General features: G+C 39.9%; 1 protein-coding gene across 7 annotated transcripts in view; it reads right to left on the bottom strand.

Moving 5' to 3' along the window:
* The window catches only part of KIAA1549L (KIAA1549 like), a 138935-nt gene that overhangs the window by 18560 nt on the left and 93058 nt on the right, over positions 1-27317 (bottom strand). For 4 of the 7 annotated variants that reach the window (XM_033151771.1, XM_033151789.1, XM_033151807.1 and 1 more), the window contains 6 exons: positions 26189-26316; positions 24945-24968; positions 12759-12937; positions 10159-10376; positions 3710-3839; positions 679-1029 (listed from right to left, as the gene is read on the bottom strand). In XM_033151771.1, the coding sequence (XP_033007662.1) occupies positions 679-1029; positions 3710-3839; positions 10159-10376; positions 12759-12937; positions 24945-24968; positions 26189-26316 (1030 nt within the window). The remainder of the gene's footprint in view (positions 1-678; positions 1030-3709; positions 3840-10158; positions 10377-12758; positions 12938-24944; positions 24969-26188; positions 26317-27317) is intronic. The other 3 variants (XM_033151781.1, XM_033151824.1, XM_033151799.1) reach the window with 2 other exon arrangements.

Below are 27317 nucleotides of genomic sequence, written 5' to 3'. Positions count from 1 at the left end.
AAAGCCAACTTGACTTTTAGGGCTCTCCCACACTTCCGCTTATCTTTCTGCTTTCCAGCGGGAAGACCCGCTGCTTGCCATTGAATCAAAACAAGCATCAATCAGTTTTTCTGCGGATTGACATTTGTTCCAATTACGAGGTAAACAGTGGGTTTTCCTGGGGAAAGCAGTGGGAGAAATGGGGAAAAAACCTACTCAGATCTGTGCCTAGAAAGCACAGGACAAGTGGAAGATCTCTTGGACCCACAGGACAAGCAGATATGTGGACAAGCTCTTACTCTGCTTATTTTAAGTACAGTAAGTTAATTTCTATTTGATAAAGCCAACTTGGGTTATTCATCTCAAAACTAATCTAGAACATTCCTCTTCTACCAGGACTTTGACTAAACAATCTATGGCCCTTTAAACTGGGGTGGGGGGGTTATTGTTTTGTTTGTTATGTATTTTTGTGTTTTCATACTGTAAACTGCCCTGTGATCCTTGGATGAAGGGAGGTATAGAAATTTAATATGAGGAGGAGGATAATGAGGATGAAAACTGAACATCATTCACACATCCCGGCAGAATCTTTGAGCCGCTACATGAAGTGTGTGATGGCCAGAAGAGAGACTCCCTAAAGTCCAAATTCTGGCATTTCAACAACAGTTCTGAGTATAACACATATAAGTGGTCACTTACAGGCCTTGGCAAACTGTACTGATACACTTCTGGTCTATAGGTAGGCACCCACTGTATTCCCCCTCTGGGTCGAGACATGGTACCAGGAGCACTGGTCACAACTTCAGAGTATGGCAACTGCTGTGTAGAACTGTAAGCATCTTGCTGCCTGCTCTGTCCTCCATGACCTGCTGAGGCCAAACTAAAGGCTTCTTCCAGTAGCATGTGCATCTGTTGTCTGACTTCATCAATGGATGGCTGGGAACTCAGAGTCGATGTCTCTGAATGGCCTTTTGCTTGATGAGCTCTGTTATAATTTCGGGGCTCATTGACACGGTCAACATTTGTTTCTTCTATCATTTCAGGCTCAGTCTGTTGGATATAATAGAGAAAGTTGGGCAACTATGCAAAAGGGTGGGGGGGGGGTTAATTCAGTAAAAATCCTGTCTATGTCTAAGTCATAAGAAGTGATTACATTTGACTTTCATAAAGTGTTACATTTTCTTTATCAACCTCATTTGGCCTATCAACACCTATCCAGAATGAGCAGCTATTTCAGAAACCATGAAATGATTGTCTTTACTACATGTGTTATTCAGCTGATGAAGGGCTGGAGAATTGGTTGTAGAATCATGTCATAAATGAAGTCAAAGGGGCAAATGACTCCAACATTCCCAGTGCTTGCCTGCCTTTCTCCCTCCCTCTCCAGCTCTACTTCTAGAGATCCATTTCAGTCAGAATGACCCCTTCCCATCACTGGTACATAAGTTATTTCTGTCCTCTCACAGCTCCTCTACAGCTTCCTGTGTCAGCATTTGCACTGTGAGTGGACCGTTCCATCTCCCCAGTTGTGCTAGTGTTACACGAGCACAGACCGCAAAGTTTCATAGTCCCATAAGCAAGTTCTGAACAAGATATATATCATTTTCACTCACGGTGTGATTTAATTTGACAACTCAGTTCAGCACTCTATTCAGTCTACTATGAGCTGCTCAATATTACAGGATAATGTATCTATTTAATAAATTATGTTAGGCAAGTTAAAAACATATGGCAAACTCTCCTTTGGGGGGGGGGTAGGATTGAACTCGAAATACCTGTTTGCCGCTTCTGTTAACTACGTGGGGAGCTGCTTGCACAGAGGCTGTTGGTGGGGGAGCACTGGACTTGAAACATTACTTTATACATGTAAATAGGCTAAACATGCAAGCAGTCTTTCAGCTAGGCACAAGGATCCATTTATACTACTAAATATTAAAAGATGCTCTGCAAATAGCATCTGCCATCTGCTCCTCATGTAGGCCTAAAAACATTTTGTACTATTTGTTTGCATTAATATTTTAAATTGTAAACTGCCTTAGGAGAAAGGCTGTATATAAATGCAAGCCATAAATAAATAAAGCCCCCCCCCCAAAAAAAAACCTGTTTCACTTCACTTTTGTATCATGCTTCTGCTGCCAAAAGGAAAGCCAAAGGAGGCTAACAACATACCAAAACAGCCTTTTACAAAAGGGAAACAGCTACCAGGAAAGAGTGAGTCAGAGAAAAGCTACCTCTATCTAGCATTTTATCAGTAATTTTTCTACAAGCCCCTTTTTTCACCCAAAGCAGTTAAATTTAAAAACAGATTTAAAATAGGCTGTCCCTTTAAATTTCTGCTGCAATGAAGCACACTAGAGCATTGCAGGCCATAATCCCGGTTACACGGCAAATTACGATTTATTTGTTCTGACAGGCAGTGTCAAAACATGGACAATCCCATCACAAACGTACTCTTGTGAATATTTTTTGATGTTTCACAGTTTCCCTCACCTTGGCAAAGGAGCACACTATATTTCTGTGGATAGATAGGGTATTTATTACATCATGAGCATTACAATCCTTGCTTTCTGTATTTCTGATCTGGCAAATAGCGTATTCATTCAGCAAGGGCTGCTTTTATTCAGTCCCTAACATAGAATTTGCCCTTTTCTTTTCTTTTTTTTCAACTGCTGCACTGTAGGTCACCGTTGAAAAGGCCAAGACCAGGGACCATGCACCCATAGGTGCACCTACGCATGCAGTGGCAGGATCTGCACAGTCTCCTGGATTCCTCCCCCACCACTGAAATTAGGTTTGAAAGAAGCATTGTACTGCAGCCAACAGAATACACTGTAGTGTGGACTTGACTGTGATGGTGCATGGTGTTAATTCACAAAGCCCTAAACAACTTGGGTGCAAAGGACCTTAAAGACAATCAGATTCCTCATGCTTGGCTTCAGCTGCTGAGCTCTTCTGATGGGGCACTGTTGGTGGAAATATTTTCCCAAGACTGTTTTTGTCACCATAAGTGCTAGAAAGCGGTTTAAATAACGAAATAAAGCTGAGGCTTTTAGGATCCAGATGCCTGTTCTAAGCTTGGTTGATATGGTATGACTGCAGAATTGTATCATATCAGCAGAATCAATCAAATGTTGTGTATGAATTTGGGTTTCCTTTTTCCTTTTTGTTATTTACCTTTATACTAACAAAATGTGTGGAAGGTTCGACAAGATTGTAAGGAGCAGCCTTATATTGTCAGATCAACAGTCTACTTAGATTGTAAGCACCTTGAGCTTTCGGGAAAGGGCCTGAGTGAATGTTTAAAATGAACATAGGAACTGCTGTTATTCAAGTTTGACTTCAGGAACTGCCTTTCCAATGCCTTCTACTGAAGTGAATATAGTATAAGATAATAATAAAAAACCTGAAACCTGAAGACCATAAAATGCCTAAAATCAGCTCTAGCTGTTGCTAAAAAGGAAGTAGCTATTAACAGTGGGTTTTTTTCTGGGGGGACGGGACGCAGGGGGATGCATACCCCTAAACATTTTGTGAATATAAGTTTGGCCTCATTGAGGGGCAGTATTTCAATATGGGTAGGAAAATGAGAGTACCCCTAAACTTTTATATATATAAAAAAGCACTGGCTATTAAGCACTTTCACACTAGGTAGATTGTTTTGCTAGGACTGTTCTAATGCTTGCTACGCTTCCAATGCAATTTGTAGTGAATGAATTTTGCATGCACCTACATCATATCCACTGTTGCGGATACCACGCCTTTGTCTCTCTCGTGTAACAAGTAGATCCATTTCAGTTTCTCCTGGACTTGGGCTGTTCAAAGACTGCCTGCTTCGGTAAACAGAGTTCTTCATTTGTTGCCTGCAGAATAATAAAGTATTTAAATGAGGCCATTATTATTATTATTATTATTATTATTATTATTATTATTACCTACAACAATTTATTAAAAGCCAGAGTAAAGAGGTGCATCTTCCGCAATAGGGTGTCGCTTTAGTCTTTATGCTCTGAGTTCTGAAAAAAAATATTCTAAATCGTCAATTCCCACTCATCTCCAAGCTAAGTAGCTACACAGATACACACTCATGCATATTCAGTTACACATTGGCAGTCATCAAGTCAAATTATATATTGATTGCTTCAATGAAGACCAAAGATTGAAGCACTTGGAAACAAACAACTAGCATTTATTAGACAATGTACTCCAAACAAATATTGAAATGCTTCTTCTTTGTGAAGATTTGTGTATAACTCTGCAATTTTAAACTGATGTAACTATACACCAGTTATTTCTTTATTCATTTCCATATCAATAATAACCTGCAATAATGATGGATTTGCCTGATGTGCCTGAAAACCACCCAATGCATATTCATACTGTCTCACATACGTTAGCTAACCATTCAGCTAGGTGCCAACCTTTTTCAGTACAGTATTCCAAACCCTTAGCAACTGCATTGTTGGACTGAAGTCTGATCACCCAAAGACAGGGAGTAACACATGATCATGGCATGTGAAATAAAAAAAAACTGATGTGCAAAATTAGCAAACAAAAGGACAAAAAGGGTAACTGGGTGGTGGCTTTTCCTCAAGCAATCTGCCTCCCAGAGACTCGTGGATAGTTCATGTTACACTCAAATTCAAGAAACAATACACTTATAATAACACAGTTCGTAACACAGTTCATACTAGCCTTAACCAACCTAGTGTCCCCCAACTGTTTTGGACTACAACTCCCATCAGCCCCAGATCTAGCACAAAAGAAACAGTCCTAAATTTCCCAAATATTGTTATCACCAGTGCTTTTTTCTGGGGGTACACATACCCCTAAACATTTTGTGAGTCTAAGTTTGGCTTCATTGAGGGGCAGTATTTCAATATGAGTAGGAAAATGAGAGTACCCCTAAACATTTCTTTTTAGAAAAAAGGCACTGGTTATCACTATACCGTCAGTACACATAGTCCATAAAGAACATCAATAAGTAGCATCATTTAATCTGAAGCTCTCCAGTTATTTCTAAGGAAATCAAGCAATTGTCCCACAGCTATGACAGAGCACTATGCTGTGGAAACGGATGATGGATGTGGAAAAGGTGCCCATTTTTCTCTGTGACACAAATTTGACAATAAACCAGACTAACAATGAACATCTATCAGATGACTCACTGGGAGTAGAAAATAAGCAAGACAAGCTAAGATAAAAATGGACGGCAGAGTTTCTGACCTACTTCATAGCTGAACAGCAGGTCTTAAGGCCAGAGTGGGACATCTACATAGACCATGAGTGCAAACTATAATGCTGGTGGGTCTTGAAGGCTCTAGAGCAGGCATGGCCAAACTCGGCCCTCCAGTTGTTTTGGGACTACAACTCCCATCATCCCTTGCTAGCAGGACCAGTGGTCAGGGATGATGGGAATTGTAGTCCTAAAACAGCTGGAGGGCCAAGATTGGCCATGCCTGTCTTAGTGGTACTGGTTTGAGGTGAGGAAGGAAAATGTGGAAATGCTAGAATTTTCATACATTCATTGCAAATGTATAAAATCATTTATTTAAGAATTCAGTACCACAAAATCCTCAATCTTGAAACATTAATCTACATACAGAAAGGCAGAATACTAGGTTGTAAAAAAGTACAATTAATAACTAGTTTCATACAACAACTTTTCCCTCAGATTAGTTCACTTTGTCTGCCACTGTCTCTGCCTTCACCGCGTGTTGGTCTCCTTGCCTTTTGCCCTGCCAGTTCCAATGGGCACCAGCCACGACTAACACAGAGGCATACCCAAGGGAGTAGAAGAAAATGAGTAAGTTTGACTCTATATCTAAACTGGTTCATTTAATTAGATTCAGGGGGGAAGCGACAGGATACCTTTATAATACACTGGAACCCCTTATATAGAGCAAAAAGACTTGCTTGTTATAAAATCCAAAACACTGGTTTGGTGAAGTTTGAATGCATTCAGCTGTAGGATTTTCTTTATCATTATATAAAGCTGTATTTTGTTTGCTCATTTCATAATTGAAAATGCATATTCTATTATTACTTTGTTGAACAGACAAGGTCTTCAAAGCTTTGCTTCAAAATTTGAGGACGTCTGCTTGACCTTTTGTTTATTTTTATTATCATTTTGTTAATATTTTTAATAAAAACATCTGAGGAAGGAAAGAAACAAAGTAGCTTGCAATTTATTTCATTTATTTATTGAAGACATTTCTATACCACTTAATTATTTGCATTTCAAAGTGGCGCACATAAAAACAATCCACAGAAAATGGATAAAGCAATAAAAATGTATAATGAAACCAAACAGTATCTTAAATGCCTGATGGAACAAGGAAGTCGTAGTCACATGCCTGAAGTTCAGCAAGGAAGGTGCCTGTTTAATCTCAGTTGTGAGTGAGTTCCACAGGCTTTCTCCCACTACACTGAATGCACAGCTTCTAGTAGTTCTAAGCTGTGCATCTGAGCCATGGGGGACCACCAACAGCGACTTCCCCAAAGATATATAGGGGAAGGATATAAGGGATTGGGCAGTCCTTAAGGTAGCTTGGACTCATGTGGTCAAGGGCCTTGTAAAACAATACAAGAACTTTGAACCTGGCCTTGGTAACATATAAGCAGCGAGCACAAGCTTTTAAGCAATGGAGTTATGTGCTGATCAACAATCTAGCCATAGCATTTTGTAGCAGCTGGAGCTTCTGGACCAGGCACAAGGGCAGCCCCAAATAGAGGGTGTTACAATAGTCAAGACTTGAGGTTACTAGTGCATGCATCATCTTAGCCAGCCAGGCTATCCTTGTCCAAGAATGAGCTTGGTCAGTAAATGGCTAATAAACTTGGGACAGGAGGAACCTCTAGGGTTGCTTCCAGAAGACCTGCCTCTATATGTTTTCAGTGAGTCTAGACAACATTGTGTCAAGCAAGCATTGTCCTACGTTTTCCTCCAGTGCACCCCCCCATCACTTTCCCTTTCCTAAAAAATAAGGCCAATCCTCTGAGGAACTGGGTTTGCTGAGCAAGACCTCAAATCGACTTTAATTGTGCAACTGGAATTTCCCAGTCTGTGATTCAATCCCACTTGAAATAGCAACACTCTGCAAAGGGGTTTTAGGGAGCTTCTGGCTTCCACAAATCCCTTAATTGGGTAGAATTCATGTTGCACTTCCCCCTTCTATCTTCTAGGGAAAGGAGCTAGAAATGTGGAAGGAAGGTGGCAAGGAGGCAATTCAGGGAGGTGGTATGAGTTTTTTCTAAGGGAATAAAGTCTCTACAGTTCCCCTGTAGCATTTGAGGACAGAGAGGCAAGTTAATCCCAAGTCAAATTGCTGTCAGAATGCACTGTTGCGTAGGCTGTCACCTCCTTTTTCCAAAGAACTACTGGAGCAGCTTAACATGTCCCTCCCTATACGAGGTACAGCAGGGTGGGACTGACACTGGCTCTACACTTCTGTGATTAAAAGATTACACTGTTTTCAGATTATTTTAGGCAGATTCACACCCTTGACCTAATTGTGAAACTATTAAGGAAGGGGAGGGGGGAATCAAGAACAGTACATATAATGAGCAGTCTTTGTGAAATTGCCCTGAGATTGCCAATTAGCTGATTTAAGGAAGATTCACTAATGAGAAGGGAGGTATCAACATGAACAACTGGCACAAGCATAGGTTAGTCATTGTCGACAGGGAATACAACTGCAGCATTTTAAAACACTTGACTACGTGATGAACAATACTCTGAGGAATCTATAGGGCTGGGGACCTGCTCCATGTACAACTCAGTTTATTTAGTACCACTGATAATTTGTAAATGTTTTTAGAGTGATGTTATACAAAAATATGAATGCGCGAAAGCCAGTGTGTGAATAATTTATTTGGTGACAGTTTTATTTCTTCACATTTTGAAGTACCAAGACAAGAGGGAATAGAAACAGTAGCAACAGAGGAGGAATATGGAGGAAAAGATTCCTAATGTCTTTATGATTTAACCTATAGATGTTGTATACGGTTTTACAAAGAGCAAATATGCAGAATTTTAAGATCTAATTGATGAAAAAATACCTGTAATTCAATACCCTTCTGCAAAAGGTGGGTATCACTAACCCAAAATGACATCCAGTCCTCAATAATGTCTGAATTTGTGAATATCCTTACCCACACACATGAACAAAAAACAACAACCCCTTTTTCACTATTTGTGATTTAATTATTGGGCAAAATGGATTAGAATAAGGAAGTTCCTTTCTCTAAAACAACAAATAAAACATTGAAAATAACGGAAAACATACACCATGGCCTCTTTCTACATTGTGCACCAGCAAGCAAACCCCAGAGTACATAATAAAATTTACTGGCTCAATAGTAAAACTTCATGCTAAATATGCGTTAAGGATTTCTTGCTCCTTTGATACTTTCTAACCTTCCAGTCATGATTCCAGGGCTATATCACTTCCACTGTGTACATTAATATAAAATTTCTGCCTGCTTCATTTATATTCCTAAGATAGCCTATGCTAATAGAAGAAGCTACTGCATAATTCAGACTTCATCTTATCTTCTACTGTGCATATGTAACCATTCCACTTGCCTCCTCCACTAGAGACCTGTACAAAGCCCTAATGTCCCAGCAATGGCACCAGACCTACCAATCAATAATCTTTCTTCTCTGCTGACCTGAATCACCTTAGAATTATGTTTCTCTGGCACTTACTTTCTTTTTAATTTAATTTTATCCAGGCTCCAATTTACATAAAAGCTGTTGGATCTCATCATTCTTTATATACCAAAATATTCCAGAAACTCTATGCTACATTTTCCTTGACTTCTCTGCACAGACGTTGCAGGCAGATCTTGAGCAGAGAGCCCTGCATCTCAGGTACTGATTCAGGGATACCTATATGTGCTGGAGGAAGAACTGCAAACAATTCCAGGTAGAAAACTCACTTAACAGTTCCTAATCCCTCCTGGTCTGAGAAAACAGGTGAAAATAGAGTAACAGTTTAGTTCTTATTGCTCTTGAGCAGAAAAGTTCTTTCTAGACACTTCTGCTTGCTTGTCGGACAATGGATGGGAATTTTTGTTCCAAAACTTGCAGTTTCTAATTGGCAGCTGGGTGTCACGAGAGAAAATGATATTTTCTTCCTAAGCCTTGTATAGTAGAACTGAGCATTCTGTATTACATCCATACAACTTCCAACTTTCTATGTGCTGGAGTCTTTCTGCTTATCTTACAGTCAAAAGCCCATGAAGGACAGCAGCAATAAAAAAATATTAATGGCCAGCATAAAAGTTAATGGTTCTTGTTTATTACAATACTAAGAGACACCAGCACAACTATCGGTCCTTATAAGAATAAGTATATTGAACTAAGAAAGCAACAAATTCAGATGGGAAACATTAAGAAAATACAGAAAATTCCAACAGAGGTCACATATTACCTCTTGTGTTTTAATACAAAGCCATTAATAATTTATTAATTACATTTTAAAAAATGAGGGGGGGGGCAATGCAACCCACAGAATCACCTACCTAAAGCTCTTTACAGCAGAGTTTCCTGTTCCTGCTAGCTAGGGATGATGGGAGTTGTGGTCCAAAAATAGTTGGAGACTCAAATTTTGGAAACCCTGCTCTATAAAAATAGGGTTCAACATATACTGGACTATTCTTTTTAACAACAATTACGTCCCTAAAAAGTATTTGACTTTTGCTTTTTGCTAACATAGGCAAAAATGGAGAAGTCATTAGTTTGTAACATCAGCATTTGAAAGTTGTTGCACTGTCATCTATTTTCCCAACATCCACAATACTGTATGTAGCACAGCACACTCCACGGCAGACCACCATCCCTCTCCTGGTGTCAAGAGATAATAGTAATTCTGAGGTCTGATCAATAGGCAGGAAAAAAAGAGAATGTTATCCCAACAGCCATATTGCTTTTCAACTCTTTTATCATCGTATTACAGCTTAATACATTCATAAATAAAGCACCAATCATCTCAAGGAAATGTCAAATCACTAAACAGGGGAAAGATGGCAGACATGGGAACATTCTTCATATGCAAAAAAAAACTTGTCACTTTATGCTGCCATTCTACCAATTGACACTACTCCTCATGACTTGCCTTTTTATGGTAGAGGTGGAAATGATGTGAGAGATGACAAAAATATATACCAAATACTCACCTGTTTTTGGGTTCTACAAACGGAGAAGATCCATCCGTATCAGGATCCAAAATATGATCTATTTCATTTTGTGCTTTTTCATACATCTTTTTTCTGTCTGCTAAGCCCTTGTTATTATCAACTTGGGGAAAGTCATAATACCCTTTTCGCTTGGCTTTCAGGCGTAATTTGTTGCGATAGTGCTCTATATCAGATTTCTGCTTCAAGGCTTTGTTAACCTGACAAACAAACAAAAATACCTATTATAATCAAATCTATTTGTTCAGATTAACCCTCTGATTAAGTCTCGTTGACTTTTGGCCAATTATTTTATAGCCTATAGATTATGTATGAGTAGGCATTTAAGTTTCCATTTTGGTAGAATTGGCAACTATCCCTAGATCAAACCTCAGGCAGTAGTGTCTAATCCAGAGTTTACAATGGTGATAAAAATGAGACTATCCTCGGCTACTTATGCCAGACCTCAGCATCAGGCAAATCTCAAAATAACAAGGAAATCTGACAGTTCTCCTACATTCAACTCCCAGCTCACTTCTGCAAATCATGTTAACAGTCTACTCGCATTGGCAGTGAAATGTCATAGCAATGAATGCATGCAAGATCACTGCTCTAAGTGCCTATAATGGAAAATTGTACACTGCAAGTTTTTTTCCAGGTTATGGAAGAAGAACCTCAAACTCATCTGTGTTCATTACCATTACTAACATGAGTAGACCACTTGTGTGAGCAGTGATTTACAGCAGGGAGTAGGCAGGTGACTGTGGGGAATTTCAATCTGTTTTATTTAGAACAGCATTCATGTTAGCCAATGAAAATGTGAGTTCATGATCTGGATTGGCTCTTATCACAATGTGCAGTAATGTGAAGATATACTGTAACTAGCCTTTTCTCTATACTGAGAACAGACAAAATAGTGCTCTGCAGCTGATGCTGGACTACAGCTCCCATTAGCTCTGACTGTTGACCGTGCTAGCCGTGGTTCTACGTTGGCTACCCCTGCCCTATACCTTAGGCTATATCCCTCCAACCACAACTTTGCATCAGAATAAAGTTTCTAAACAAATACTGCATTCATTGCGCAAACAGGGCCTGCTGTATGGAACGCTGAATAAAATAAGGAAAGGCTGCCGCCTTTCCATTCCATTATGTGCAAATTGTGGGAATTTTCCCCTCCTGCAGGTCTTCAATGTCAATTGACAAATATCAAATATACATCAGTTTAAATAAGAATGTGGAAAGAAATATGAGGAGACTGGGGAGTCCTGGACTGGGTACACTCCCCTGGAAGGAGCTACGTCTGTAACTTAGGAGTGCTCCTGGGTCCCACACTGTCATTCGTTGGAGACTCAGGTGGCCTTTATGGGCTAGGAATGCCTTTCTCAACTATGGCTGGTTTGCCAGCTGCAGAGCCCTTTTGGGGCAGAGATGACATGCTCACGGTACTCCGCGCTCTGGCAACTTCCAAGTTGGATTACTGCAATGTGCTTTACATGGGGCTGCCCTTGAAGACAACTCGGAAACTTCAACTATTCCAAAATGACTTAGGCCCCAAATATGTGAAACTACAGGTATTAAGATCAGCAGAAGTCCTCTTGGTAGTTTCATAACCCTCAGAATGCATTCTCTGTGGCAGTTCCTAGATTGTGGAATTTCCTTTCCACAGAACTGGTCTATAACTTGGGAGTACTCCTGTATCCAAGACTGATACTGGAGACTCAAGTGGCCAGCTCTGACTCATTTGCCAGCTATGGCCTCTTTTGGACAAATGATTTGCTGCTGTACTCCAGTCAGGTCACTTCCAGATTGGATTATTGCAGCACACTCTATGTGGGGCTGCACTTCAGGGTGACCCAGAAACTTTAGCAGATCCAAAATGCAACATCCAGATTACTGGCAGGGTTTCCATTCAGAATCCATATAACCTACATTACTTTAAAGTTAAATGCAATTAAATATATATTTGGTGCTTCTGGGGGGGGGGGGCTGTTGAATACTGACTGTTGCTTCTTGTACAAATAAGTGAAAACAATAAAAAAATGGGTGGAGAACTCACAAAAACACTGTTCTAAAACAGCTGCACTGGTTGCTACTTCACTTCTGATCCCAATGCAAGTTGCTCACCTAAGTGTCTGCAGCCCTAAACAACTTAAGATCGACAGAGGGGGCCCTCTTTGTAGTTTTGCTGTTCTTCTTCTTCTTCCATTGGTCATACATACTGAGTAGTATGACTATGGGTAGTTTTTGCATAAGGCAACATAAAAAGGAGAAAATAACTTTTTGCATGATTTCACCATAATGAAATTATCCCATCTTAGCAGTCCAAAAAGGCAACAGAGGAGACTCCCTCCTCTCTCTTTTTTCATCCTTCCCTTCAGAGGTTGCAACCTGAATGGTCTTTAGCTGACACTTTCCTCTTCCTAACGCAGCTTCACATACAACCTTTGAACACCACAAGTCACAAAACATTCCCCACTAGCTTTCCAGTCAGTGCCAACCGGGTCTGGTAGCCAGTTGCCCTGTATTACTCTCCTCTTGAGCACTTGCTTTAAAGACCCGCCAATGCATAAATGGTCACACAACTTTATTGTATACAATCTTACCTCTCCGTTAAGGACAGCCGTTTCCTGATTCCTGTCTGAAGATGTGTGTGCAGGAGGCAAAGCTACAGGCTTTATGGCAATCAACTGTACAGATCCAGAAGATGTGTCGAAGGGATCAATGGCAGACTTGGCAATGCTATCAAAGAGCATATCTCCCTCCTCTTCATCACTTATGGGCACTAAAACGTATTAGGATTAAGTCAGCATATGGTTTGGGCATTTCAATTCTGAGCTGGTGAGGAGGAAAGTGAAAATGAATTGCATGTAATCCTGGGGTCCCCAACATGTGCCTGTGGGTACCACAGCACCCCAGAAACAGATATCCCCGCTACTCACCAAAGTCCTCTTTTTAAAAAATGAGTTTTGGCCTTTTATGGTTGTTTCATTGAGGGTTGCCTAATTTTTTGTCTGCTTTATTTATTTTGGGGTGGGTGTGCATGTTTTGTCTGGGGGTTCTGAGCATCACCAGTTATCATCAGTGAAAATTGTATTTTTTGTGTGTGCCCACAATGGTTTCGTGGATATCCAAATGTGCCTGCAGGCTCCAAAAAGGTTGGGAACCCCTGATTGTAATAAACACTTTCTGAGTCTCCTATATTTAAAATCGCCAGAGTTTCAAAGCCAACGAATCTGTTTGGGGTTTTATCATGCAAGGCATTATGATTTTTAAGCGGATACTTCAATAAAGGAGGGTTTATTTTAAAGTAGGCTGCTGAGCATACAGGTAAATCATATGCATTAAACTCCAAACAATTAAGGGGGTGTTGCATATGGAAGGCTAAACAATACCCTACACTATACTTTTTGAGAATTAATTATCATATATCTTTAAAATGTCAGAAGACAAATAAACCTACAGCTTATTTTAGCTCATATCCAGCATGCACAGTGCCAAAGCCTTCTCCCAAATATTGTTCCAGTGTATTTACCTGGTGATGCCTGCACATTATATTTTGTGACACTGAGTTGGCATAGCAATGTGTACAGTATGGGGCATTTACAGACGGCAATTATTTTGTGGGTGAAATTCAATTGCATACGAGCCTTCAGGTAGTGCAATAAAAGTGAATTTGGTGCTCTTGTGCAACAAACCATCTTTTTTAAAAACAAAACAAAACAGACTTTTTGATGTTAGGAAAGTGATGAGTAAATGCACTGGAAAGTGCACAACAACAATTGCTTAATGCAAAGTCATATTCTCTCCCTGTAAACAGATCATAGCCAATATCATATACCTCCCAGCAAACTTTGTGAACACAATCAGGATGAATGCAAAATAAAGTGGTCATCTGAATGCTATCCTAACAGGCACCTGTTACCTGGTTCAATGACTCTTAGGCCTGATTCAGATATCAATATGATGGTGAATGAGTACCTCTACTATTACTTTCCTTGCATTATCTCCCTCTCATCTCCTCCTCCGCAAGTGAGAGCAGAGAGAGAGAAAGCTTTCACTTTAGAACAAACCTCTGGTCCCAAATATGTACAATCTCAAGGAACTGTGGTTTGTTCTAACCACAGCTGATCAAAACAAATGAAGATCAAACAATATTTGATGGTTTGTTATTCTGGTCATTTGATATTCCAGTTTGTTAACTAATCGTGCTTAGAATGCAAACCATAGTTATCCAAACTTGTATATAATTGAAAGGGACTACAGTTTGTTGTAAAGTGAAACCTGAAGATTTGTTTCTCTTCCTTCAAATGTGAAAGAAAAGATAGAAGCGAACGATATGGGATCCCAAAACTCATGGTGGGGCTTGTTCATAATCTTTTAAAGAAGGGTAGGGAATCCTTTGCTATGGGGAAACACAGCCAGATGGATGGGGTATAAATAAATTATTATTATTATTATTATTATTATTATTATTATTATTATTATTATTATTTCCATCATGGTCTGTATGTCAACTGTGGATGAGGGTTGAAGCAAGTGGTAGACAGAGTCTGAGCCAAAGTTGGGCAGTGCTACCCTTTTTTTCTCTTTCACACATCCCTCTCCCCTTTTCTTCCATCTTCTCCACCCCTACTCACACCTACTCACCCAGCAGGCTGCTAGGAGAGAGAGAGATTACTCTTGGCAGAGGTCTGAACTGATCACTTGCAGAGAGCTTCTGAAAGCAGGCCACAGGTAGCCCCTATCATCATGGCTTAGATAAGGATTTGGGAATGTGTGGCCCTGCAAATGTTGTTGGACTATAACTGTCACTATTGTCTTCTATTGACTGTACTGTCTGAAACTGGGAAGGAGAACTCAGTAACATCTGGAGGGCCACAGAATCCCTACTCCCCTTTGTTTAGATGACCTCTGATCAATGCCTTAGGATCAAGCCACAATTTCAAAATTTTCCAGTGACTTTCACTATCAGAGCAGCCAGGTGTCAACACAGTACAAAAACAGTTGGTGTAAATATACTTTTTTAATTCATTCACTAAATTCAAGGACAAGCCACAGGGCAATCTGTTGTACTAATCTATTGTACGCTTTCCTCCTATTATGAAAAAAGCCAAGCCTAATCATGTCTGCTCAGAAACAAATCCTATTAAAATCAATGGTGTTTACTCCCAGGTGAGTTTAGATTTCAGCATTAGTTATCTTGCAGTCAGTGGGCTCCTGTGCCTTTCTATACAGTAGATTTCTATGAGTCAGGGAACCTGGGTTATGTTTGTATCAAATTCCATTTTTTGTCAATCACCAGAGCAATTACAATACCTTCTATCCTCACCTCTCATTCATACATACATACATGCACACACCATAAAGACATGGCCAATACATGAGATAATAAAGTTCTGACACAATAGAATGGATTGTAGAATTTAGATTGGGCGGGGGGGGGAGTGTTCCATTTTTAAATCCACATACATATCCATTAAAAAGCCCTCCGGCAAAAGAAAAACTGGAGAAGAAAAGGAAAAGGTTCCAGGAAGCACTCTATCCGTTCTGCCAATTTTCTATTTGTAGCGAGCTGTTCTTTTTTTCTCTCTATATGGGGAAGGTGTTCAAAACAATGTTCTAATATTTTGACTGATCCATTCTACCACCTTGGGAACCTTTGACTTCATTACGCTAGATAGAGACCGAGCACATGTGACTGAAAATCAGTTTGACAAATGTTGACATTCCAAAAACCCAGATTTGCCCAATTTTTCACAGTTCATCTGTGATTGCAGAATGTTTAGATAATGTTTTGTACCTATCAAGCTCAATTTTAGCTGTATTTTAAAAATAAACTTTTTGCTTACAACATAATAGATGCACCTTGTTCTTTTATGTTTTTCTCGCCCTTCTCTTTGTCAATTTTTTTTTAGATTGAAAGCCTCTAAGATCTGAAAGCAGTGTCATTTGGTTGTACTTAGGTGTAGGTGCTATACAAATAATGAATATTATTGTATCATATCATATCATCATCATCATCACTACCATCACGATCTAGGGTGCTTCACTCTTGGAGAAACTTTAACACAGTAATGCAAAATCCTTTTATTCTGGTTTGGGCAGCTACCTGAGGAAATTAATGGAACCCAGTGGAAGAAAATAAATCCACTGGATTTCTTATAGCAGTATTGGTAGTATTTGCATGTGTGGAAGAGAGATGCTGACAACTGGAAAGCTTACCCAAGACAATAACATGGGGTAGGCTCCAAGGAAGAATTTAAGGGTCACAACTCAACCAAATTATGTTAATATATTGACAAAGTCCTTTCTGACTCATTTTCTGTTTCAGAAATTATACAGTCCATTTGACTGGCAAAGTGCCAATCAACACTGAAAACTGCTGGATGGGTTTGGGTGTGGGTGTTTTGCCGGGGGGGGGGGGTCCCTTTCAAAAAGGCATGCAATTTCAAGGACATATAATCTGTTATATCTTCTTTTATGAAAGCTTGCACCATAATAGCATTTTCTAAATTATTTTCAAACTTTGTTTTACAGCACAATTGTGTGTGTGTGTGTGTGTGTGTGTGTCTGCCCAGAAGCAATTTGCATTGAGTCCGATAGTGCTTACTCTCAGGGAGATGGTTACAGGACTGCTGCCTTATACTCTAACTTCCAGCTTCAACACAAATAAACTCCCTATGCAGAACAGCTTCCCTTCTACAGGTAGTTAGCCGTGTTGGTCTGCCATAGTCAAAACAAAATAAAAAATAAAAAAATTCCTACCAGTAGCACCTTAGAGACCAGCTAAGTTTGTTCTTGGTATGAGCTTTTGTGTGCATGCACACTTCTTCGGGTATCTGAAGAAGTGTGCATGCACACAAAAGCTCATACCAAGAACAAGCTTCTCTTCTGTAATATTTCAAAAGCCATAATTTTTAAGAGACTTTACATAAACAGAGGTATGGAAAATATATTGGGAAATTCATTTACGGGTATGCCATTTCAGTTGTAGTAATTCATATGATTAGTAAATCTGGAGTAAAATCCACTGTGATCCAGATTTGCTTCCTTTTTTACACTGAGGTTAGCATAGTGATCTCTGGCTAAATCCAGTTTATTAGAGACTGTAGACTAAGGGGATGATCTGATGTTATCACTAGGACTGTTCTTAAACCCATTAGAGCTACTTTGGGGATCCATTCCTGTAAATGGAATCTCAACTGCTGCAACTACCATAGTCTTCAACATACATTTGTTGACAACCACAGAAACTGAAAAGTACTAGAGATCCAGAATGCTGTTATTCATTGACACATTATTTCACTCACTTGAATGATACAGTTCCCACGAGTGCAAAAAATTATTCATCACAACTTATGAACAGATTATATTGGATAAGGGATAAAGAAGAAAATAACTGTGTCAAGGCAGTAGTCCTATAAAAACTAAAACTGCAATCCTAATCCCGTAAACCTGAGATCAGGTTCCACTGAATTCAGTGGGATTTACTTCTGAGTAGATCTAGTTAGGGCTGCAACTACCTTTTGAATTCAGTAAACATATACAAGACTGGGCTACACTTACTTTCTATGGGTATAAAATGGCCAGACATCACCATGACATTAGTAAACACATCCTAATAATGTGTTTTATGTGTTTCCTATCCTGTTCTCTAAAGACTTGACTTGAATCGACCACATACATAATAAGCAAGCCCAGTTCCTTCATTTAGTCAGAATCCTGCTCTTTGATTTACCCCCCCCCCCCGTTATATGTCATGTTTCAGCACAAACTTTCAAGCTAGCCTTAAAATACAGACTCAACACATATCTTAAGAAGAAAACAACGCCAAAATTAATCATTTAAATGTGAGAATATCTGATAATACAGTATAAGAAAGCTGGAAATGGATTTCTCTCATCCTTGGAACAGAATACTTGTTCGGTAAATGTCACTTAAATTACGAATCTGACTTTATTCTTGTGTTTCATCTCACTGACACATGAGCGATAAAATCAAGATGTGGTTTACAAATGTTGGCAAAGTTAAGCTGTCATTTAGACGGCAATGAACTGTAAGCAAACACTGTGGGCAGTTTTATGTTTGGTCTTATCTATCTCTTTCACAGTGACTTCACAAAGTTTGCTCAGAAGAATCTAATTAAGCTCCACAATCATCAACATCTAAATCACCAATGGGTTCTCACAAGTGCATGGAGCCTATTATGGGGCTGGGGAGAAATACTGGATTGCCCACACTTCACCATAATTTCACAAAATACTACAGTATCTTGACAGCAGAAAGTACAGCATGCTCAGAATTTTGAAATGTACTTGAATAGACCACAGCAAACTTAATTCTAAAGGCCTTCACTTACAATTGTCGAGCCTTAATTAGTTTTTTTTTTTATTCCTATGGAAAAAAAACATGTTCATCTTTATGGGGAGGGCAACAGCTGTTTGTGTATGTTGCGTATTGTAATGAAGGAGGAAAGGGAAACAGCCTTCTGCTAAAGCTATTGTTTTACTTTGCCTGTACACACAGCTCTACAGTGTCCTTTTATATTCATTTCATCCTCCTACTCATTTCCAAAGCACAGCAACACTAACCATTTACTAGACGAGGAAGGAGCTAGTTACTATAGAAACTAGAATTTCACTGAAATATTCTGCATATTGCACTGGCACTTTTCTGTTGAGATTAATCGTGTTTCTAGAAAATCACTACCTCTTCGGATTGCAGAGACTGGTCTCACACAGCCCACCCCATTCCTCCTACAACTGATAGAACAAATAATCTGAGACCAAGGTTACAAAGGCGTGTTAGTGGAGAAGGCAGCTAAGCTGGAAAGGCTCTCATGCTAGCCTTGGGAGCTCAGACACCACATGCACAGGTTCCAAGACCAAGTAACTCTGTTCATTAAAGTGTTCTTTGCTGTTTCCATGTGCATAAATGTAGCCAATGATAAGGAATCCCTTAGAAAATGTACTAGAAGAATTTGGAAACACGCACCCATTAAGGATCATTAAGAACACAAGAAGAGTCCTTGTGGGTCAGGCCAGTGGCCCATCTCGTCTAGCATCCTGTTCTCACAGTGTCCTAAAAGGTGCCTATAGGAAGCAAGGCCTGAGCTGAACTCTCCCCATTCCCAGCAACTCATAGATAAAGGGATACTGCTTCCAACAGTGGAGGGAGAACTTAACCATGAATTCACCTAAGCCTCCCCAGTAGAAGCAAATTCCATATTTTAATTATGTGCTCTGTTTGAAGAAGTGCTTCTTTTTATTGGTCCTGAAACTCTCAACATTCAGCTTCAACAAGTTCTAATATCCATGATAAATGGATAAAAACGTTTCTCTACACCATGCATAGTCTTATACACTTCTATCACATTCTCACTTACTTGCCTCTTCTCTAAATTGAAAAGTCCCAAATGTTGCAGCCTTTCCGCACTGGGGAGTTTCTCCATCCCTTGATCAGTTTGTTTCCAATGCTTCAGTATCCTTTGATGTGAACTGTACACAGTATTCCAAGTGTAGTACAGTATAGATTTGCATTCTGATATTGGCAGTTTTATTTTTAGTTCTTTGCTAATGGTCCCAAATATGGAATTCACCTTTTCCACAGCTACCACACAGTCTTCATGAGGTCACGATCTTCATTGAGCAACCCTACAACCCTATGGTCTTGTTCCTTGTTAGTGACTGTCAGCTAAGAACGCATCAGTATATATGGGAAACTAAGATATTTTGCCCCAATGTACATTACTTTACACTTGTTTACAATGATCTCGTTATTTTAGTACTCATTTATCAAGTTTGGAGATACCAGTACCAATCATCCGGGGACTTTCCTCCCACATCCCTCTATTGGGAGAACTGTCCATTTCTTCCTACTCTCTGGTTCTTGATCCTTAGCCAGTTACTGATCCATAAGGGTACCTGCCCTCTCATTCCATGACTACTAATCTTACTCAGGAACCTTTGGTGACATACTTTATTGAAAGCTTTTTGACTGTCTACAGACACAATTATTGTCTGCCAATGACTCAATGTGAGATACTGCATAACTCAAATTAAAACCACAGGTACTTTTCACCATAAAATCCTTTGCTGCTAATTGACAGCATTTTCTTCCTCAAAACAAAAGGTATGAGAAAACCAGCATGAGTGATACCGCCACATGAGCAGGCATCAACATTGAGTGCCCAGCTCACATGTCACATCATCTGACTGGTGAAAGGTTGGGGGAGGGGAGAGACGGAGACGCATCATTCCTCCTCCATGCAAAAAAGTCCAGTAACTTATGTGAACTTTGCCAACTCTATATTCATTGGCCAAGATTAAACTAAGTTACTGCAGCACATCTACAAAAAGGAATACAATTTTTAATATTATGAAGAGGCACATTCAGAATTTGGCTGTAGCAAACACTGCTCTGTCTTTACTAGCAGGAAAGTGAGCAGGAAAACTCAGTGACCCGTGAAGAGGTGATCTATAAAAGACAGTGATTTTAAATTAATCTTCTATTAAAAATCTTAACAAGCAATTCTAACTATGAATAGAAGGTCATCTCTCCCAAAACGTTAAGGGTGGTGTTCAACTAAATTGCCCCAGTAGCCCAAGGACCTCAGCCTACAGAACGGAACTTCCTATTCCTCCCTTTCCGTAATCTTTTCTGGATGGTTGGGGAGGGGGGAGCCTAGAACAGATTTGGAAGGGGCATGGGAAGAGGAGGTCTCGTTGCAGAGACCAAAGTCCTTGTGCTAATGAAACAGCTTTATTGGCTACATCCCTTGGCCTTTCAGTGAAGTGTTTCTTGAATGTACATTTCAACTGTTTCCTATTTGTGTGCTTATCTGTACCTGAATGAGGGAAGCTTTCAAGCAGAGCTGTACTACAGTTTATATTTTAAAAGTAACCAAATGTTATCACTTTCCTCTGTTAACTAAATGCCAGAAGAACAGATTCTAAAATTGGTCTGTTACTATGACAACTGATGAGCCAATCTTAACTTTGAGTCTGTATCAACGAAAGTGAATAACAAAGAGATTCTGATTTTGAGATCCTGGATTTTCTGAAATACATTAAAAACTGAAAAAATACATTAGCCAAAGTGTGCTCCAGCTTATACTTTGCTTCTTGGGTCTTGCAGCTTGTACATACCATACAAGTAAAACACATTTGAAGCCCATACACCCCCAAAGAATCCTGGGAATTGTAGTTTGTTAATGGTGTTGGGAATCATAGCTCTGAAAAGTACAGTATAAACTAGTTCTCAGATTTCTTTGGAAAAACAAATGCCACTTAAATGTATGGTGTATATGCAGCCTTGTATCTGTAAGAACAGAATAAAAATATGGTGATATCATTTGGTCATGCAGGAGCAGAGGCTACCTAGGGGCTGGTGAAACCACAGACCCAAGCAGGGGGACAAAAATCAACCCAGATATCTGTCTCCAGATATGACCCCAGATATAAGGTCATGAGTTCAGACAAAAGCTGGGAGCCAAGCGGTAGGAGAAATGGCAAGGCGGTAACGAAGGTAGACCACTCTGGGTTACATGGCGTATGCGTGTGGCAATGCAGTGATGCAGGAGAAGCTTCCTATTCTTCTTGCACCACAACACAAAGGCATGCAATTTTTTGCCCTTCCTCCTCACCTCACCCTCACTCCAGATGCATCGGGTACTTAGGTAATGTAAAATGTAGTAATTTCCAATGTGACTATTGCAGTAAAGTTATTCGAGGGGGGGCGGGGGGTTTGGAACAGGACACAGGTACACCTCCTTGCCAATGGCGCAAGGGGCCCTAGGTACACCTCTGTGCAAGAGCTCTTTTAGAACTTTCATGCATAAGTATGAATAAGAATAATGAATTTCAATGGCAGAAGCTCCACACAAGCCGCTCTAGCCATTGAAGTGAGTGTTAGGATTCTTGCTCTGTGTTTGCAGTCATGGGATTGTTGTCTATCACATGACAGTGTATGTTTTCACTCCACAGTGTGGGAAGTGACAGAGACAGGATGTTTTTGTTACTGTGTTCCATGAAGTGGGATTATTGTCCTTTGTTCTTTCTCTCTTTGCTGTCTGATGAGAAAGAGGAAGGAGCTAAGTCAGAATGTTCCAAGTGTATTATATATAAATAAAGTAGATTAGCCAAAATGCTGTGCTACTGAGTTCTGTTACACAAACTGCAAATACTCTACAGGATTGTAAGTGTGCTGATGCTTTTTGACATCAGTCGCTGTGATGTTTGGGCTGAAGAAAGCTTTTGAAGCTCCCAAACGACAGACCAGGAGAGAGAGAACTTGCCAGTTGAGCATGTGTCTCTATCAGGGTTCTACATGAGTGTAGGACAATCCTAAAAGCCTGTACATATGTCACCAGTGTCACAGAGGTCTGAACCTGGCCATACACTAGTGTAAGAAGAAGGCGGGATTGAGACCTTCAGAGGCCCTAAGCCAGACATAGGCAAAGTTGGCCCTCCAGATGTTTTGGGACTACAATTCCTATCATCCCTGACCACTGGTCCTGTTAGCTAGGGATGCTGGGAGTTGTAGTCCCAAAACATCTGGAGGGCCGAGTTTGCCTATGCCTGCCCTAAGCACCTAAGCACTGAAAAGATTGTGGTTCCCCCTTGCCCATACGCAAGTCTTTCTTTCTTATTACAATCATAGATCAACCACTAAGTCGCAGTCAAACAAGTATAGTTGCAATTTTCAGAACAGCGGAGGACTATTAGGAATTGACAGCACAGCGAAAGGCTAATGCTGGGGGGGGGTGCAGCACAGTCACAGTCACCTAGAAAGCGTTGCTGAATGCTAGTAGGGTTGGTAGTAGGGTTGGTGGGGAGATTTAATCAAACAGTTCCTTGTAATGCACACTGAAGTAAAGTATTTTGCCACTTGGATAGTAATTTCATTAATGGAGTCTGACAAAAGGAGGGAGGTGTAAAAATTATCAGGTCTGCCTAGAAATTTAGTTAATATAGGTGAAATCTATAAAAGAGCGAATGCTCTAAAAATATGAGGAGTACAGTAGTACACGCTGAACTGTTTCAGTACCCAAGAGACAAGAGCAGACATGTTGATTATAAAAGATGGACCAAAGTAAAGACTCTGCAATATTCAGGAATTTCTAATGTATAGTCAGCTGGAACTATGCTTCTGCTACAGTTGGAAACTGTAGCACATGGCCTGAGTTTTGTCCCTGTGGAGGGGTTACATTTTGGATTTGTTGTTTAACTGTGTATTTAGCTCTCTGAGGCCCCAAGTGTGATAGAGCTGAAGGGGTGATTCAAAATAAGTAACAAAAATAAGTAAGAAAAAGAGAACAGAAAAATGGGGGAAGAGTGCGCCATGGGATGTAAGGAAGTCTAACGAAGTTCTGATTTTTCGCATGATGACTATTTTGAACCATCAAATAATTATTTAACAAATTTTGTGTGCGTGTGCATGCCCCTGCTTTGCTGGTGCCCTGAACATGAGCTTAATCTGCCTACTGAGTAATTCTCCACTGGTAAGAAGCTGCTGAGGCTAGAACTGGGAGCTTTCAGTTCTACGTTCTATGTGGTAAATATCAGAATTGCACGTTCATAGAATGGTAGAGTTGGAATGGACCCCAAAGTCATCTCTTTCAACCCCCTTCAGAGAAGGTTCTGAATATTTAGTATTCTCAGACTATAAGCTGGCCCTCCTGGACATGAACAGCTGTAAGAGGCTTCATGTTTGGGCCGGAAACTTGCAGGAGCAACAAACTCTTCTGGTTCTCGGGTCAACCTTGACAGCTATATCCATACGAACAAGCAGAGCTTTATAAACAGTAGTCAGGTATATTGCTTGCTTGATCTGCATGCACAGCAGGGCTTACTAATGAGGTGCTTTGGGTACCAGTGAGCCTGCAAGTACTTCCTATGGAACCTGTTAACGGTTTCAGTATATATCCCCTCAAAAATCCATTATGCACAAGTGATTGCTTGCTCTTTCTGCTCCGTTTTGTCTGCATTGGTTCGGTGTCTCATACATCAAACATCTCCCCTCTAACATGTCCACATTTCATTAGACACCAGGATGGGGCACCCACTCTCCCCCCAATTCTGAACAGAGAAGAGGAGAAAGAACTGCACTCTCTGAGCAAGTGCAGTGGTGGCTGATATAGCTGCCTTTTCTCATTGATGACAGGGTTGATGTTGCGGTTCTGTCTCTTTTCCTGCTCTTTTAGATGTGGCAACTAGTATGTCACACAACTAAAGCAGCTTTTTTTGTATCACACCACCATGCCCCTTCCCAGCAGCCATTTTGTGATGGTGCCCATGGCACTTTCTCAAAATTACCACTGGCCCCAAAAGCCTGGCAACCCCTTGATAAACTGGAATCCAGTGAAGTTTACATGAGGTTATGTTGAGTTCTCCCTTGCTCAAGGGGGCTAGTGGGAATGGGAGGGGGGAGGCCTCTCAGTGAGACATTTTTGAGAGGGGTGAAAAACATTTTGGGAAGAAACACCACAATGTCCTCTGGGTACAACACAGAGTACAGTCTCTAGAGTCTTCTGTGTAGACAAGCAAATCAAGCCACCATTACATTAACTTTTCTGCCCGCAAGCAAAATATTTCACCCTAGCTAAATTCTCAGAGCTGGGTTTAAATACATGGGTTTCAAACACACACACACACACACACACACTCCTTATAGCGAAAAACTTGTTTTAGTAGCCATTACAGTGATTGTAAAGATGCATTAGAATTGTAGCAATTATGAATTGAATGAAATATTAGTATAGTTTTAGTTAAGAAACTAAAATCTCTTACCAATTTTCTTTGAGGATTTAAAACCTAAATGTCAAAGAAAAAAAGAAACAAAACAGAAAATAACACCCTCACTAACATATTTAATACAGACAAATGGACAATACTGTAAATGGTGTTTCTTCAATACTTTCAGGAAGGATTTTTAAAAATATAATCTATGGGAAACAGCATGCCGTTTTCTTTCAAATTGCTACCATTTGCTAGTTCCATTGTGATTCATGTGGATTTTGATATCAGCCTTGCAAACAGAAGATTTCATAATTGCTATAAATGCAGGAATCTATACCCACTGCAGGATTCATATTTTACAGTGTTCTCAGGGGACAGTTTACTCAGGGGACTACTACATAGTTCAATGGATCTTTTCCAGATTAAGTGCTTTGAAGATGGAGGACAAACATTGATCCTAAACATCTGCAATCAGTTAAGTAGCTTTAGAACCATATGTAATGCTGTTTGCAATGCAAGCTTTGTAAGTCTACATTAGTGCAAAATATAGTACATTCCACATATTTTTTTAAGATCAAGCCATTCACTGATAATCAGACAGCAACAAATTAAAAAAAAAGACTGATTTCACACATTAGTTTACAATATACAACATTCAAAACTCAAGAAGAGCAGTAAGCAAGCAAAAAATAAATCACAAAATGCTGGGAATTAATATCCAGTTCTCATTAACTATAGTCGGTACACTATTAATCACAAAGCCTACAGCTTCAATATGAAAAATGAGAATCTTAGGGGGTGCCCTTTTGCTTAGGACCTTAGCAAAGGCAGAGGGAAAAGGAGGGTGCCTAAAGAACAAAGAATCATCAGCGCTGTGGACCACCACATCTTAACATCCAGTTATGCCTAATTAAGGCATGCTATCAGATCTGGGAGAATTGAAAGCCACACTGAAAACAAAACAAAAGGGGCTATTTGCTATGGATACAAATCCAGGTACATGAATACAAACCACTGTACCCCATTTTCTTAATGTACTATGGAAACAAGCCAATGACTGCAACGATTCAAGAGTCTGAACGAATATTGAGCTTGGTGATGAATGGATAGCGTTATAGAGCAGAGAAATGTGTATAAACAAAGAGAGGAAACAAAGCTAGAGAGAAGAATAGATGCATGGAGGGTTGTTATTTGCAGGGCATAAAAAAGAGTGGCTTGCAATACTGCATATTCTGTGGCAGCATGGGAGAAATGGCAGGTATACAGTAGATTTCTCATCAGCAAACATTTCTCACCATTTCTCTTTCTTCCCTCCTCTTTTGTCACTTTCTGCTGTGCCATTACTTTCTGTGGAGAGCTTCTGCCTGAATTGGGCTTTCCTGATTCGTTGCTGATGACAGAACCGTTCTCACTAGGCGACCTGCTGCAAGTAACCATAGCAACAAGGAAGACTGTAAGTTTCTCCTGCATATTTCTCATTTCAAGGTTATTGCATTAGCTTGGTTTGCATCGCTGACTTCTCAAGCCTGATTCTTATACAAAAAGAAAGATAAGAATGTTGCAATAAAGAAACACAATAAAATAAATGAGGCACCCACAGTATATTTTCACAACAGCTCAGAATTTAGAAAGATTTCTATGCATTCACAATTGAATGCATCTCCTTTGTAAACTCACAGAGAGATAAAGGGAAATATTGCAAAGGACAAAAAAAAAACACTATCCCCCCCCCCCCAATACAGAGGCCGTTAAAACTCTTTCTCCTTGCACTCTTTCAGAAATATGGCTTCACTCTCATTCTGTTCGGCATGTATAGAGTCTGTATACAGCTGTATTTCTAACTGCATAGTAAGAATTGCTTTATAGGGTCTGCATGAGAAGGGGGAAAAACCTTTTTTAGCCTCTGCAAGATTGTCTTGTATCAATGGGCATTTAAAAAGAAGAGATATTCAATTGTGAATGCATATTCTCAATATAATTTTGCAAACTTTCAATACCAGAATCAAAGTGCTGTAGAGTTGGAAGGGATCCCAAGGGTCATCTAGTTCACCCCCTGCAATGCAGGAATCACAGTTAAAGACTGGTATGCATATGCCGTATGGGTTAGTATTATGCACACATATTTTTGAACAATAAAGCTAATAACAGAATATAGCTACCAACCCCTGCTAATCTAACCCACAAGCATCCACAGCAAAAAAACCACAAAACCTTCCCCCCTCCTTGTCCACAGAAGCAACACAGTAAACAATAAACACAAAAGAAAAGGAGGGTGGCAATAAGTCACACCTGGTGTGTCTCTCCCCTTCCTAGTCTTGTAGAAAATTGGACTCTTCAAGTTTTGTAAGACTGTTAGGGAGAGCTTCAAGTTACCATACCTATGTCTTTTAAGTGTGATGTGAGATGCAGTTCTAAGTGTTTTAG

The sequence above is a fragment of the Lacerta agilis genome, chromosome 1 (assembly GCF_009819535.1).
Source record: "Lacerta agilis isolate rLacAgi1 chromosome 1, rLacAgi1.pri, whole genome shotgun sequence".
NCBI lineage: Eukaryota > Metazoa > Chordata > Lepidosauria > Squamata > Lacertidae > Lacerta > Lacerta agilis.
The sequence above is the reverse complement of the archived record's forward strand: the minus strand, read 5'-3'. Positions and strand labels throughout refer to the sequence as shown.